The sequence below is a fragment of the Anolis carolinensis genome, chromosome 2 (assembly GCF_035594765.1).
Source record: "Anolis carolinensis isolate JA03-04 chromosome 2, rAnoCar3.1.pri, whole genome shotgun sequence".
Classification (NCBI taxonomy): Eukaryota; Metazoa; Chordata; class Lepidosauria; order Squamata; family Dactyloidae; genus Anolis; species Anolis carolinensis.
The window spans coordinates 211,728,243-211,745,150 of NC_085842.1; the positions used below are offsets into that span (position 1 = coordinate 211,728,243).

At 42.8% G+C, this 16,908-nt stretch overlaps 1 protein-coding gene across 1 annotated transcript in view; it reads left to right on the top strand.

The window, feature by feature from the left end:
• The first annotated feature begins 4,354 nt into the window (after window positions 1-4,354).
• The window catches only part of ndufb11 (NADH:ubiquinone oxidoreductase subunit B11), a 53,321-nt gene continuing 40,767 nt past the window's right edge, over window positions 4,355-16,908 (top strand). The window contains exon 1 of the mRNA XM_003216706.3: window positions 4,355-4,601. Coding sequence (XP_003216754.1) covers window positions 4,410-4,601 — 192 coding nt within the window. The 5' untranslated portion in view covers window positions 4,355-4,409. The remainder of the gene's footprint in view (window positions 4,602-16,908) is intronic.

Sequence of the window (16,908 nt, forward strand, 5' to 3'; positions counted from 1 at the left end):
CACACTTGAGCATTTTTCCACTTCAGCCCACTTTCAATGCTGTGACTGCCTTCTGCAGAATTCTGGGGTTTGTAGTTTAGCAAAGGGGCCTCTATTGCCCTGGAGACTAGGACCCAGAAAAAGGCAAAGGTCTCCCCTGACGTTAAGTCCAGTCATGTCTGACTCTGGGGGTTGGTGCTCATCTCCATTTCTAAGCCGAAGAGCCGGCGTTGTCTGTAGACACCTCCAAAATCATGTGGCCGGCATGACTGCATGGAGCGCCGTTACCTTCCCGCTGGAGCGGTACCTATTGATCTACTCACATTTGCATGTTTTCGAACTGCTAGGTTGGCAGGAGCTGGAGCTAACAGCAGGTGCTCAAGCCGCTCCCGGAATTTCAACCTGTGACCTTTCGGTCTGCAAGTTCAGCAGCTCAGCGCTTTAATGCACTTCGCCACCAGGGCACAGAACAAGGGCTTAAAACTACAGGAAAGGAGATGCCACCAAAACATTAGGAAAACTTCCTCACTGTGTGAGAGAGAGCTGTTCAGCAGTGGAATTCTCTGCCCCAGAGTGTGGTACTACTTTAGAGGCTTTTAAGCAGAAGCTGGATGGCCATCTGGCAGGGGTGCTTTGAATGCGATTTTCCTGCTTCTTGGCAGGTGGTGGACTGGGTGGCGCACAAAGTATCTTCCAACTCTATGATTCTATGCTCATCCAGAGAAGCACTGGGCCTCCTTAAACTACAAGCCCCAGAATTCTGCAGGAGGCAGTTACAGCATTTAAAGTGGATTGAAGTGGGAAGGCCCTATATCCCAGGATCTGATCCCAGGTTTTCTGTTTATCCCATATTATCTGGCAGTGTGGACTCATATAATCCAGTTTAAAGCAGAAAACCTGGGATCAGATCCTGGGATATAGGGTCTGTCTGGAAGGGCCTTTAAATCAGTCTCAACTCTATGAATTTCCTATGGTTTTCTTAGGCAAGGAACCCTCAAGGATGGTTTTGCCTGTCCCTTCTGAAATGCAGCCAACAGTAGTCTCTCATCCAAGCACTAACTAGGGCTGATCCAGTTTAGACCCCTTCTACACAGCTGTATAAAACCCACGTTATCTGCTTTGAACTGGATTATATGGCAGTGTGAACTCAGATAATCCAGTTCAAATCAGATAATGTGGATTTTCTGCTATGATACTCTGGATTATCTGGCAGTGTAGAAGGGGCCTTAGTCTTCTAAGATCAGACTGGATCTAGTGCTTTTCTGGTTTTAGTCATTTTGTGACAGCATTATCTTTTACAATACTGTTTCAAATGGCCTTCCTTTCTTTCATTTTGCATTTTCCCTTGTGAATGAAATTGTGAACAATCTTTTTTTGTACATATCTACATTATTTCACAGTCAATTTTTCATTAATTAACGCTCCTAACAGTGAATTTCATGGAATCCTACTAGAATAATAGTTAGACAAGACCACATGGTCCATCTAGTCCAACTCACTGCCATGCAATAAAATCACAATCAAACCATTCCTTACAGATGATCGTCCATCCTGTTTTAAAGGTTGCAAGGATTCATTAATTTGTGTAGGCCTCTCCAGATGGTATTTGTTCAGGAATAACGTATATTCATTCATTTATTCCTTATTATGCATTAGTGGCTCCATCTATCTTCATATCAGTGATTTCTTCAGAGCTTCAGTGACTTGTCTATCTGTGCTATGCAATTTAACTAATAACTTAATTGTTTGATTTCTGACTGTGTGGTGAATAGCCACCTTATCACATTGAGAAATTTCCCCCTCAGAGAACACTTCAGCCTCTTTTCAAGCATGGAGAGGCACTGAGCTCATCACATGAGTTAAACTACTTCTGGCTGTCATGCATTTCCCTTCGTGGTTGAAAAAAAGACAGAAGTGTCCTGAAAGGAGCGAACTCCAGCAATCAACCTCATCACATTAAGAAATTTTCCCTCATAGGACACTTCAGCCTCTTTTCTAGCAGAGAGCTCATCACATGTTCCAGGATTGAAAAGGGGCGGAAATGTTCTGAAAGGAGTGAACTCTGAACACAGCCAGCAATCATGTTCAGAGCTCCTACTTCTTATCAAAGTTTACTCGCATCTTAACAACTGAAAAGCAGGTGCGATGGAAACCATCACAGTTTCCTATCCTGTTATCCTATGGGATTTGGTGCAGAACCATAGGATCCCATGGAAAGCAATGGTTTTAACCTCGATCACTGCCTCTTGTATCCTATGGGGTTTGATGCAGAACCATAGGATCCCATGAAAAGCAATGGTTTTAACCTCGATCACTGCCTCTTGCATCCTATGGGGTTTGATGCAGAACCATAGGATCCCATGGAAAGCAATGGTTTCAACCTTGATCATTGCCTCTTGTATCCTATGGGGTTTGATGCAGAACAATAGGATCCCATGGAAAGCAATGGTTTTAATCACGATCACCGTCTCCTTTAATATAAGGGGCTTTGGGCAGGACAAGGGATCTCTTGGTTTCTCTTGATGAAAAATAAATAAATACTGACCTTGTGGTGACTTTAAGATGAATGTATTGTCAGCCCTTAAGTTTTCAGGTGGGAGTCTGATGGGGAGGCAGAACTCCAAACAGGCTGATTTTATCCCTTAAAGGGATAGTCACCCATGCTTTCCCCAATCAATGTGATTTATTTATCATATCAGAAGCGAATTGAGAACACAGGTATAATGTATTAAAAAACCACAAGCAAAGTTAAAAACTTGGCATTATGCTAAATCTCCTTTGACCAGAAGCTGACCACTTCAAGTGCCTCTGGTGTCGCTTTAAAAAGATCCTCCACTATGCATGTGGCAGGGCTCAGACTGCATTGTAGTAAGTGGCCTGTGGTTTGCTCTTCTCCACACTTGCATGTTGTAGATTCCACTTTGTAGCCCCATTTTTTAAGATGGGCTTTGCATCTTGTGGTACCAGAGTGCAGTATGTTCAGCACCTTCCAATTCACTCAGTCATCTGTGTGCCCAGGCCAGAGTTTCTCAGCTGGTCTCAGCCACTGAGTGAGGTTCTATTTATTTATTTTTTATTTATTTGCTACATTTATATGCCGAAGGGGACTTAGAGCGGCTTACAAATTAAATTTACATACAATATTATATTAGCATAGTACAATACTGGTAATAAATTACTATATTGTACTGTATCAATATATCGTAATATTATTAGTAATATTACATGTAAAATATAATATATAATTAATATTATTATATTGTATTGTTAGTATTATATCGTATTACAATATAATATTATATAATATTATTCTAAGTTTCAGCCTGCCACTTTTGGACTCTTGCTTGCTGAGGTGTTCCTGCAAGTATCTCTGTAGATCTTAGAAAGCTGTTTCTTAATTTAAGATGTTGGCATGCTGGCTGATATCCAAACAGACAATGGACCAGGGGGAAAAAAACCTTCCCGACAGATATCAGGTGTTGCAATACTGGAGAAACAGTATAATTTCTCCAGCATTGTAGGGCATAGACCAGTGGTTCCCAAACTTATTTGGTCTACCGCCCCCCTTCCAGAAAAAAAATTACTCAGCGCCCTGGAAATTAATTTTTTAAAAATTTTAATAGCAATTAAACAGAAAGATATATGTACCTGTGGCCATCACCGCTCCCCTGGATTGCTGCAGCGCCCACCAGGGGGCGGTAGCACCCACTTTGGCAATCACTGGCATAGACATTCTATGATAATGTGGCATGTCTCATTAAGAGCCACTTCCACTGCTTTAATGTGGTGAGATGTATACCACACTGGGAATGCATATCTAGCAGCAGAGTAACAAAGCACAAGGGCAGATGTCTTCACTGTGTCTGGTTGTGATCCCCAGGTTGTGCTAGTCAGCTTTCCAACGTTATTATTTCTAGCATCCACTTTTTGCTTGGTAGTCAAGCAGTGCTTCTTGTAGGCCAGAGTAACTCCCATGTATTTTGGTGCGCTGCAATGCCCCAGTGGGATTTCTTCCCAGGTACTCCTCAGAGCTCAAGATGCTTGTCAGTTCTTAAGGTGAAAAACACAGGTCTCTCAATGTGATGAGGTGGTAAGACTGGGAAGACAATCCGGGTAGAATTCTACACGAAGAATTAATGCAGTTTGACACCACCTTCATGACGCCTAAGGCATAGGCAAACTTGGGCCCTCCTGGTGTTTTGGACTTCAACACCCACAATTCCTAGCAGTACTAGGAATTGTGGGAATTGAAGTCCAAAACACCAGGAGGGCTGAAGTTTGTTCATGTTTGTTCTAGCTGAAAAGACACACTAACGTTCGCTTCCGCCCTCAGGTCGTTTTCTGGCGCTACCTCTCTAAGGCGGAGAAGAGCGAAAGATTTCCACTTCCGGCGGACGGGGGCGAACTTCCGGCGGCAGAGCCGACCGACCATGGCGGCCTTGAGGCGGCTGGCGGGCTTTCAGAGGTGGCTGGGGTTGGCCCGTCCTGCGGTCCGCGGGGTCTCCTCGGGCGGAAAGGCTCGCTCGGCGGCCTCGGTGCAGGTTCCCCCGGCTCCCGGCCCCGCGCACCTGGCCCCCAGGCCTCCCCACGACCACGACGAGGAGATACCCGTCTTCGCCAAGGTGAGAGAGAGGAAGGCAGAGAAAAAAGCCTCTGAGGGGAGGAGAAGGGGCGGGGAGAGGAGGAGTGATGCAGTCGAGCCCACTTCAGCTGCTATAACTCAGTGCTGCGGAATCCTAGCAGTTGTCTCTCTAAAGTTATTATTATTAAGGGCCAAAGTTACAGCTGTGAGCCTCTCTTATTCGGGTGATATTCCGAGGGTGGCTGAGGGCCCTTCCACACAGCCCAATATCCCAGAATATCCAAGGCAGGAAATCCCACATTATCTGCTTTGAACTGGGTTATCCGAATCCACACTACCATATATTCTAGTTCAAAGCAGATGTGAGATTTCCTGCCTTGCATATTCTGGGATATAGGGCTGTGTGGAAGAGCCCTGAGACAGTCACAGCTTTGCATTCTGCAGTGGCCACAAACGTTGTCATTTAGATTGCGACCCCTTAAAAAATATTATGTAAGAAAGGATGATGAAACATTAATAGCTGGAAAATATTGCAATGTATGCAACAAACACTTAGACATGTATGATTATTTAAATAAATAAATATGAAAAGAAAAGAAAAAGCGCCTATTGTGTATAAAATGACCTCCAAGCGGTGTGTGTCAGGCATATAGGTATGAGGAACAGATATACAACCAAAGATGACGGGCAGCGGTAGTGATCTATGCAAGATTTAACAGGCACAGCGACAATTTATTTTATTTATTAGTCTAGCTTGGGCACCCAGCGGTGCCTGGGTTATTTGAAGAAAGCATTGTTTGTTTTGGGATGCTAGGTAATATTATTTAATTAATTAGTAACACTATTTATTAGAAAAAGTCAGTCCTTGATTTTGTTTTTTATTAATGCTTCCATTAGAAAATGCATAAGGATGCGGATGAACTACGATTCCCAGAATCATGAGTCAGTCCTCCCCAAACAAGGCCTGAGTCCACAGTTGGCCGTGTTGATTCTGTATGCCAAGTTTGGTCCAGATCCATCGTTGGCTGGGTTCAGCGCTCTCTGGATAAGGATGAACTACAACTCCCATATGCCAAGGGCAATCACCCCCCAAACTCCTCCTGTATTCACAATTGGGGATGTTGGGTCCATGTGCCAAGTTTGGTCCAGACCCGTTATTGATGGGGTTCAGAGTGCTCTGGGTGCAGGGTGAACTACAACTCCCACACAGGTGGGTCACTCCCTCCTCAACCCCTCCAGTATGTTGTGTTGTCCACAACTCCTCTATATCAAGGGCAGTTCCTCTCAAACCTGGTCATGGGAGTTCTGTGTACCAAATGTAGTCCAGACCCATTGTAAGTGGAGGTCACAGTTCTGTGTTTTGATGCAGGGTGAGCTACAACTTCCATCCTGTTGAGTCAGTTCCCCAAACCCGTTCAGTTGCTGATCAATTCCTCTGTTTGCTGTCTACCATAGAAAAGAATAGGACAGGGTTAAGGGAGAGGCAGTGGGTGGGGTCATGCAAATTCCACACCAATGGAGAGAGAAAGGAACTCTGGGATGAGGCGCTCACTATAACCTGCAATGTCCTTGGAGGAAATGCTTTTGGTGGCTCCTCAGCACTGTGGGTTGTAGCTGTTTGTGGAAGTGGGAGTCTGTTTGTATAAGTGGACACCTCTGCCACATCCACATTTTTCACTTTTATTACGTGTACAGTGCTCCCTCGCTAATTCGCGGTTCGGGATCCACAGATTCGCTGTTTCGCGGATTTTCCCACCCGGCCCGCCCTCCCCTCACAGGCACAAAAGGACTCAGTTTGAGGCACGTGACCCAGCCCGCGCTTCCTCATCAGCCGCCTGCAGGCAGCGCCAGTAGGCCCTGCCTGCGCCTCATCGCCTTAGGAACAACAAGAAATACAGTACAGTACGTTAAAAGAGGAAAAGAGGGAGGGAGGGGGGCTATATTCGTGGTTTTTCACTTTTCGCGGGCAGGCCTGGAACCTAACCCCCACGAAAAGTGAGGGTGCACTGTATGGATTTGTACCTCGCCTTTCCCTAATCAAGAGCCCGGCGGCTTACAGCCAAAACATACAATATCTATATCTATATTCTATTCTATATCTTATCTATCTTCTTATCTATAAAAGTGAAAATCTGTTTGTGTGTATGTGGCAGCAGACAGCCTCCTCCTTCTATAAACAGCTTTTACCCACAGTGCTGAGGAGCCACCAAAGCCTTCCCTCCAAGGACATTGCAGGTTATAGCGAGCGCCATATCCTAATGTTCCTTTCTCTCTCCACTGGTGTGGAATTTGCATGACCCCCGCCTGCTTCCTCCACCTTAACCCTTTCCTATTCTTTTCAATGGTATACAGCAATTGAACATACTAGAGAGAGAGGTTTGGGGAGAATTCACCATAGGAGTTGTAGGGACTGAGATGTATAGTTCACCTGCAATCTAAGAGCACTCTGAACCTCACCAACGATGGACCTGGAACTAACTTGGCACATAGACCCAACACAGTTAACTTTGCATACTAGCGGATGACCTTGGAATCCAGGAGTTATAGTTCCCCTGTATTCAGAGAACACTGAAACTATCTGATGGCAACACTTCCTACTAACACATTTACTAAAAGAATTACAATCAATAACTCAAATGTTTGCAATCCTTGCAACGTTCACAATTTTTATCATTAAAGTTACAGGTCAGGTTTCAGTTTTATTGACAGTTTTTCTTTCTTTTTTGGTTTTTGTTATAGATATTTTTACAAATTCACATATATATCTCAGTTAATATATATAAAACTGTTCTTTTGTAATAAATTGTGTGTGTATACACACTACAACTCCTCAGGTGATACCAGGCCAGCCACCTATTTTCTCTACTACAAAGTTCATACTAGAAGTAACATTTCTTGGTTTTTATGCTGTTATTTCTCTGTTTCTCTGGAAAACCAAAGCCAGGAGAACATACAGGTTAATCAGCCTTGTCGTTGACCAACGAATATCCCAAAAGGCTTATTCGGTGTTCCTCTTTTGCCCTGTCTTCCTCTCCCTCTCTTGATGTCGACATGGCCCTCAAATCCTGGCCTCTGGCTCCAGTCCAGAGGCCACCGCCTTCCAAGGCTGGAGCTCTAAGTCCAGCCAGTCAAGGCGACAGCCACCTTTTGCCAGGTGTCTTTGGCTGTAGGACAGTCCCTGATGAAATGCTCAGTGGTCTCGCTAGGCTCACTTCCAGCAACACAGGCATGTTTCTGACACAGAAATGTGGGACGAAAGCCTGATGGGATTTATGGAAGGTATACATTACCCATTCTTGAAATACATCTTATGTTAGATCCCTTATATTTTTCCTACGGATGGGAAATTGAGAGGATTTATAACATTGGCCAGCACACATTTTGGTATATTTGAGCTGCTGATTGAAAAAATGGCACAGGTTTCCCACAATTGGCTCTAGTGTTTGAGATGCAGAACATCATCGGCGATCGCTCATATCCGAGTATGATTGCTTCCAAGTGTAGGATCTTGGTGATGGGTCCATAGGTGATTGTAAAGATCTATCCGTGACCTACATGTTATTTCGCAGTGAGGACATAGATTTCTGGATGGAAGATGGTCCCGGTCAGGGTTGGCTTGTTGCACCTTCCTCTTGACATGTTTCTTCCTTTCGCCCTCCATTTGTGCCTTTTTGAATTCCAAAGCACTGTTGGTAACAGCTGACCTCCAGTTTGAGCGCTCAAGGGCTTCCCAGTTCTTGGTGTCTATGCCACAGTTTTTAAGGTTGGCTTTAAGCCCATCTTTAAAACACTTTTCTTGTCCACCAACATTTTGTTTTCCATTCTTGAGTTGAGAGTATAGTAACTGTTTTGGGAGACGGTGATTGGGCATTCGGATGCCTGATTCAGAACATATGCCATCTACCAATTGCCATCTGCTCGCCCATGGGAAATCATGATAACCATATCTAAGAAACTAGAGCTGATGAAGTCCCAATGCAAGTTTCTGAATCAGTGCCCCAAATCTTAGTTTTGAATAGCATAGGGGGAAGGGTTAATACTCTTGTGGTGTTTGTTTTGCTGTCTGTCCCCTGTTCATAAGATTTTACCTTGCTTTCTGTCCCTGTGACAATTGTTGTTTATTTGTTCAGTCACTTCCGACTCTTCTTGACCTCATGTACCAGCCCACGCCAGAGCTCCCTGTCAGCTGTTGCCACCCCCAGCTCCTTCAAGGTCAAGCCAGTCACTTCAAGGATACCATCTATACATCTTGCCCTTGGTCGGCCCCTCTTCCTTTTTCCTTCCTTTTTCCCCAGCATCATTATCTTCTCCAAGCTTTCATGTCTTCTCATTATGTGGCCAAAGTACTTCATCTTTACCTCTAACATCCTTCCCTCCAATGAGCAGTCGGGCATTATTTCCTGGAGTATGGACTGGTTTGATCTTCTTGAGGTCCAAGGCACTCTCAGAATTTTCCTCCAACACCACAGCATCTATCTTCCTTTGCTCAGCCTTCCTTATGGTCCAGCTTTCGCATCCATAGGTTACTACAGGAAATACCATTGCTTTAACTATGTGGACCCTTGTTGACAGTGTGATGTCTCTACTCGATTGGTCATTGCTCTCCTCCCAAGAAGTAAATATCTTCTGATTTCCTGGCTGCAGTCTTCATCTGCAGTAATCTTTGCACCTAGAAATATAAAGTCTGTCACTGCCTCCACGTTTTCTCCCTCTATTTGCCAATTATCAATCAGTCTGGTTGCCATAATCTTGGTTTTCTTGATGTTAACTGCAACCCAGCTTTTGCACTTTCTTCTTTCACCTTGGTTATAAGGCTCCTCAGCCAGGGCTGTAGGGGAGGGGCTTTAAAAGTTCAACCCCCTCCCCCCCCGAAATGTGTCAGGTTAAAAAAAATTGTTTACTCATAAATTGGTTAACCGGTTAAAAATCATGAGTAAACCAGGTTTTGGGGGGGGGGGGCATGTTGAACCCTGTCAGGGGGATTTGAACCCATAACCCCCCCGCTCTGGTTAAGGTCCTGTACCACAGCTCCTCCTTGCTTTCAGCCATCAAGGTGGTATTTTCTGCGTATCTATGGTTGTTAATGCTTCTTCCAGCAATTTTAATTCCCTGTGAAAATTAGATATTGAAAAATTGGCTTGTTGTGGAAACAAGGATTGGTGAGTAAGCATCCCTGGAGACAGCCTTTCCTCATGATAAGTTTTTCAGGAGTGAATTTCCTTTCCGAGGGGTAGATTTTTCTCTTCATGTTGTCTCACCCCCCCCACCCGTTCTTAACTGTGAGTCATATGTAAGTTGCATATTTGTAAATTGGAGACTGCCTGTATATTAATTATATACAGTAGAGTCTCACTTATCCAAGCCTTGCTTATCCAAGTTTCTGGATTATCCAAGCCATTTTTGTAGTCAATGTTTTCAATATATCGTGATATTTTGGTGCTAAATTTGTAAATACAGTAATTACAACATAACATTACTACGTATTGAACTGCTTTTTCTGTCAAATTTGTTGTAAAACATGATGTTTTGGTGCTTAATTTGTAAAATCATAACCTAATTTGATGTTTAATAGGCTTTTCCTTAATCCCTCCTTATTATCCAAGATATTCACTTATCCAAACTTCTGCCGGCCCGTTTAGCTTGGATAAGTGAGACTCTACTGTATATCCCACTTTTTCCTCTTAAATGGAACTCATAGCATCTCGCAACGCTCAAAACAGTATAAAATACAATTTAAAACACACAACATATACACTAATCTAGTCCCATCAAGCTATCTCGTGATTTATAGCCAAGTATTCCAAAGTACTTCTGGTGCCAAGATTTCAGATAAGGGAGACACAACCTGGAGTGCATATACACTGCAAAATGAATGTAGTTTCACATCACTTGAACCATCATGGCTCAATGCTATGGAGTCCTGGAAGTTGTAGTTTGAGAAGTTCTTCCGCCATCTCTGCCAAAAAATGCGGATGCCTCACCAAACTGCAACTTCTAGGATTTGATAATATTGAGCCATGGAGTTAAAGTGAAGGCAAACTGCATTAGTTTTACGTGGTAGATATACCCTTGTACTGTGGATTTAGGTTGCTGGGGCAAAGCATTGCCAAGACTGAAGGGGTTTCTGTATATATAATCTGGAATATTATATAAACAGAAGGAGCCTTCTATGGCGCAGTGGGTTAAACCACTGAGTCGCTGAACATGCTGACCAAAAAGTTGGCGATTTGAATCCGGGGAGCGGAGTGAGCTCCCGCTATTAGCCCCAGCAAAAGGACCACATTACAGACAGGTAGACCAAGGAAGTTATGCCTTTGAGCTTGCCAGAGTTAATTAAAGATATATCTGAGGTCTCCCATTTACAGGGCCAAAGCAGACTTGATGGCAAATAGCTATAATTGCTAAGCACTTCCATTTATAGATTGTGTTTGCAAAGTAGAACATCCTCTGTTCACTTCTCATTTGACTCTCAAGAAGCCATCTCTAAACTGCCTTGAATAATTAAAACATTTACACCATCAAAACCACTGACCAGCATACAGAGAAAATAGTAGCATGCTTATATCTATCAATCAAAAATTTATTACAGTTCAAAGACCTAATTGGCTCAGTGATAAAAGGTGCTTAACTGCAAACAGATTAATAAATGGATAAAACTAAACTGATAAAACTAATTAAACATACGTTTGTGTGTTTGTTGCCTTCCCCCTTAAACTAGAGTTGAGACGGGAAGCTGGGGAAGACCATGGAGGACTGGACCATTCACTGTTCCTGCTTGTGCCCAAACGCCTTCTAGGCAATATGAGGACATTCTCACCATGTTTTTGAGATTTTCCCATGCCTTCAAAGGCTATTTTGGTCATTTTGAGGCATTTAAAAAAATAACTTTACAAAAATTGCTTTGACTGGCAGGGTGGGGGTGATAGGGAGGTCCCGGACAAAGTGGACATGCTTTCCACATTTCTTTGAATAAAATTTGATTTCAAGTAGGGCATAAAACTGACTCAAACTGACAAATGTGAACAATAACCGCCAGCAGCAAAAATATGTGCATTTTGCTATTTGTTGCTGTGAGATTATGGGGTACCTGACAATCTTGCTTATCTGCCCTTCCTTTTTTTGATATGCTGATTTTCTGGATTGCTCTGGCTGAGTACTTTCTTGCAGTTACTGACTTTTTACACTACTGTAATTAATTGCCTTTTATGTGTGTCCGTATATTTCCATTCGAAGTAGTGATGGTGTCTTCTGGACATCTGTGCTGTTGCTCATTGGCTCTTGCTTCCATCAGGAGCTTTGGCCAGTGTAAGTACATTGTATATTTAACTGGGATTTCTAAGAACAATTAACACAACCTGGTGCTCTATAGATGCTTTGAACTAGACCTCCTTCAGTCTCAGCCAACTTGGCTGATAGTCAAGACTGGTGTGAGTTGGTGTCCAAAATGTCTGGAATGCACTGGACAGGGGTTGGCCTATCCAAAACATGAAATTGGGAGTGGATTTTAGCTTTTGTTGGAGCCATGAACAACTGGACAGGCTCCCAGAATTCTTGCTGTCTTGGTGCTCTTTGTTGTAATACACTTGTCTCAGCTAGTTAGGAAAAAATAATATGGCTGCCATAGACCACGATGATGCCTGTTCCTGGCATGGGTCTAGAAATCCAAATTCACCATGTTTTGATTGCCAAGATGGTTTTATGTATGTGTATGTATTGCAACAAGCACATTTTTAGTGCAATCATGTTGCATAGATAGGTGTATGGACAGTACTTAGTATAGCCAACTGTGAGAATGTTGAGACTTGCAGCCCTGCAGTACCTAAAGAACCACATGCAAAGGTTTCCAAAACACCATGTAATGCCTAGTGAATGGCTGTGTTGGTTTATTTTAATTTTTTTTTTGCCTTTATAAAGACTTTGAGTTTCTCAGGAATATCAACTTGGATCTTGGAAAAGCAGCTGCAGTAGTACTACGATTTGTCCACCTGATGGTGCTGTAAATCCACATTGCGTTGCAGCTAGAATTTTTCTCTTCCATCTATGTATCGTGCGTTTATTGCCAATCTTGTCTCCACTGTAGCTGTGGTGCCTCAGGGAAATGTTAAATATCAGGGCCAGGGAGCTAGTGCTGTTCACATTTACCATGAACTTTATTGCAATGTTCAGTTCAATGTCACTTCGTTGTCTGGTTAAGTGAGGCCAAGGCTAAGAGGCTCTTAGAATTTTCTTTGTGTCTAACAGAGAACTATGGCCATTTGCTGCCAATGGGGAAAAATCAAGATGCTGTTGGAGCTGTATGGGTTTCATCCTTTTACATGTGTATTTCTTCTCTGCTTCAACTCCAACATTACCTACTGTCCTAGTATCATCTCCCTCTTCTTAATTACTGAGATTTAATTACTATTCATTTTGTATGGATCACCACCAATAAGTATGTGATTCAGAGACTAGCATTGTGGCTCATATTTCCTTGAGAAGATTCCTTGGAGACTGCTGTGGCTGATGAGAGCTGTCTGTTCAATTTCTTCTGTCTCAGGAGGGCAGACACGATGACGTTTAGTCTCTGGCAAAATAACTTCTGAAAGGGATCGTATTTTGTCTTGAAGAAATGCTGTTGGACTGAACAAGACTGCCCACTCAGGCCAAAGGCTTCTTAACTGTACTCTTTCTGCCCCGTATATCAATACTAAGAGGCTTGATCAAAATGTGTCTTGCTGATGATCTAAGATGCAAGCAAATGTAAGCAAGCAGTTCTGGTGCATGATAGTTATTCTCCAAAACCCTTCTTGTTATTAATGAGCTTTTGGGCTAAGAGTGCATATTTAAGCCTCTGTCAGAGCCTCTGTTGCTGTTCTCACCTGTGGCATTGACTTATGCAATCTATTTTGCTTGCATTTTGGCTATGAAATTTAGAGATGAATGGATTTGAGGGTTGTAGTGAATGCAAAAATGGGAAGAGCTTATATGACAAGTTACATTTCTTTATCTTTATGTCCTAGACATCCATATTTGTTTTTGAAGCCAGTCATAGGAAATCTTTGGTCTTTCAAATGTTTCCAACCTACGGTACAAGTACCATTAATGTTAGCCAGTATAACTAATGTAAGATAACAGAAGTGGCAGTGCTAACATTTGGAGGGCCACATGTTCCTCAACCCTTCTCTGATCAATCTTGGTGCCCTAGGATGCTTTGATTTGTGTGCTGTTGCAGCCTTGACTGGTAACTGAGTCTTTTGTGAGCCTGTATAGGGATTAAACCTGTGCCCCTCCTTGTGTTTGTAAAAGACGAAATGTAGGCACTTCTGAATTAATTGTTTGGCACACCTTGAACATATTTTATTTCCTCTTACCTGTCCCCTGATTTCTCTCTCTTTCTCATGGTTGGAAATTATGGCATCCTTGAGATTGAGTTGCAGTTCCCAAAATTCATCACCATTGGTTATGTTGACCAATTATAGTTAAATAACTATAATTGGCCCTACAATTTCCACCCCAGTGTTTGCAGGCATAGTTCCTCATTCAAACTGTAACTGAGAGCCAGATAGTGGTGATTCCAGTTATGATTATTTGGTGCTTTTTGAGGACCACAAGAGAAATCATTTACATTGTTCCTGACCACAAATGACCCTTTATCATACCCTTGCTAATAAAACAAAAACAAACAAAAGCAAAAACAATATGGCCAAGGTAAACCACTAACCTTTAGGAAAATAAGGGAATATAGAAATATAGCTTAAAACAGTACTAAAAATATATGCTTCATGGTTCATACCAGTTTTCCAACCTGCTCCCTACGAAAGGGTTAGACTGACTGCAGTTCCCATCAATGCCCTAGCTTATGGAGAGGAGAGTTGTAGTCCAACATTTTGGCAGGACAGCATGTTCTGGAAGGCTGATTATTAAGCTAATGTGTAGAATGATGCCTCAGAAGGATTAAAGAAGCCCATGTTTAGGTGGCCTAATTCGCACCCACTGACTGATACAGCCACTTTAAGAGGCTATGATTTGCTCCAGCTGCATCTCCTGAACAATTGTCAAGAGCAAACTAGTATTCAGCATAGTTTAGGGGTGGAAAGCAAGTGGCTTAGTTCAAGTAAGAAAGAATTGGAATGAGTGGAGCAATGCATTGATCGCTATAGCATCAAGGAAGATGAGAGATTGTGAATTACAAAAAGAGAAGATTTGTAATTGAATTCTCCCCCTCCCCGCCACTGCTAATCTTCTTTGACAGAAAAGTTTTTAAGGTTAATTGAACTACACAGTCCTGTCACTGTGTCTTCAGCTACAACTGTAAGCATACCTCCTTCCCATTCTTCATCCTTTAAATTTAGGCACAGCACCAAGTTTATCTGACACCACTGATCCACTTTCTGTTTAAAGAGCACATTTTCTATAACTTGCATGGCACTATGTGGGTCAGAGAGAGGAAGTAGTGCAGAGATGGGATGCACAGAAGGGACAAAGGAAGCTGTGCTATAACTAGTATGTAAAGTCTCTTGCCCCAAATTCAGTAGCAAAAAACCAGACAAGAGTGGAATCGCTTTTCCTAGCTCTCTAATGGCTTCTCTGCTAGTGCAGTGGGACCAGTAATTACTTCTACAGGCCCCCTGTAAGGCTCCCTATCCCCCTCCCCTCCTGGGAATGTTGGCCCAAGGCTTTGCCCCAGATAATGAGAATTGTACTTCCTAGGGCTGCGGAGCAGCTGTGGCTCTGCAGTATAAGACGACCTCAATTCTGGCTTTAGCAGATCTGTATGTGTGTGCTCTGATGGGTTGGGCTCAAAGCCAGCTCATTGGTTTGGCCGGACAGCTGGGACATTGGTCCTAGAAACTGAACAGCTGGCTGTTGAGGGTATCTGTAGTGGGGCACCTGTGCTTTTTTAAATTTTCTATCTGTTCTGCATTTCTCCTGCCCACCTCAGCAGATGAGCCTTGTCTCTTGATGATTTTTTTCCTGGCAATTCTTTCCCTGCTACAAAATGGAAGGAACGAGCTACATCAGACTATAAACTAAAAATGGAGCTGCTCCCCCATTAATAGACATGGAGCATCCTTTGCTTTTCTAAACACAAAAGGTGCTGCCCTAAGACAGAAGGCCTAACTAGTCCAGCCGTAGTTAGACCTTCTATGTCTAGGGTAAGTCCACAAGCAAGACACAAGACTAGCTCATTAAGAGGTAGTTACGAGCTATACTTCCTTAGCATGGGGCATACCACCTCTAATACCATATATATGGTTGCCATTCCTAGGGCCCATTGATAGCCTTGCCTTCCATGCCTTTACCCAGTTCTCTTTAAAACTGTCCAAATTCTTGCTTCTGTTTCTGTTTCCCAGCTTAATTAAATGACTGAATGCTAATATTCCACTCCTTCAATTTAGTGGTACTTGCACAGAACTCCACAATGGATGATGGACAAGAGGCTTATTGCACAGTCACTTCAGAATTTTACTGCAGTCGTAAACCACATTATGCGTTATGTGTGCACATACATCCTAGTGTCAAGTCAACTGAGAAATGGGTGGGAAGTAGATCATCAAATTTCATTAAAGCAAATCACTGGACGCTGTCAGATATAAGCGATATATAAACACAGACATGGTCACAGGATTGCCTAATGTAGAGCTGCAGCATAGGAAGAGAAAGGCAAGAAACATATATGCAGCAGGGGCTTGAAAAGTCCCCTCTCCCCTTCTCTTTCTTTTGGACTATTGCTCTCCAGATTTTTCAGCCTTTTCTTCAGCTGCTGGCTTCTGGATTCTGGAAGTAGCTTTGATAGAAGCAAGGAAGAACCTGCCCATTTAGAAAGTAGCACACTATTCCAAATGAGTTCCTTCTGCTACCTAATTTCCTTTTTGCAGGAAATTGAGTTGGGGCTTATGCTTTTAAATGGAGGAATGCAGTGCAATGACAAAGAGACTGAGCCATGTATTAAGAAATTCTTCAGATTTCCCCTCACCAATTCACTTGTTCATCTTAGTCAAGCCTTTGTCCCTGCCTTTTTTTAAAGCTTCAGTGGGGCTATACTGATCTGTTTTATAGCATTATTTTAAAACAAGGTTATGGCCAAATGATTTGAAACACTCTGGATGCTCTAAATGTACATTATATTAACATTAAGAATTCAAACAATGATTCTTTTAACTGTGATCTGAAATACTTGAGTCTTTCGGTGATGGTACTGCATAGTTTTTACTGAAAGCATAAATAGACTATTTCATGTTCTCTAGCGGTGGGCATAGCCCCAAACACCTGGAGGGCCAAAGTTTGCCTATGCCTGATTCTAGCCCCTTGTCAGTCTGTTAGATCAGAACCTGGTCTCTCCCTTTTTGGCATGAAAAGGACATCAA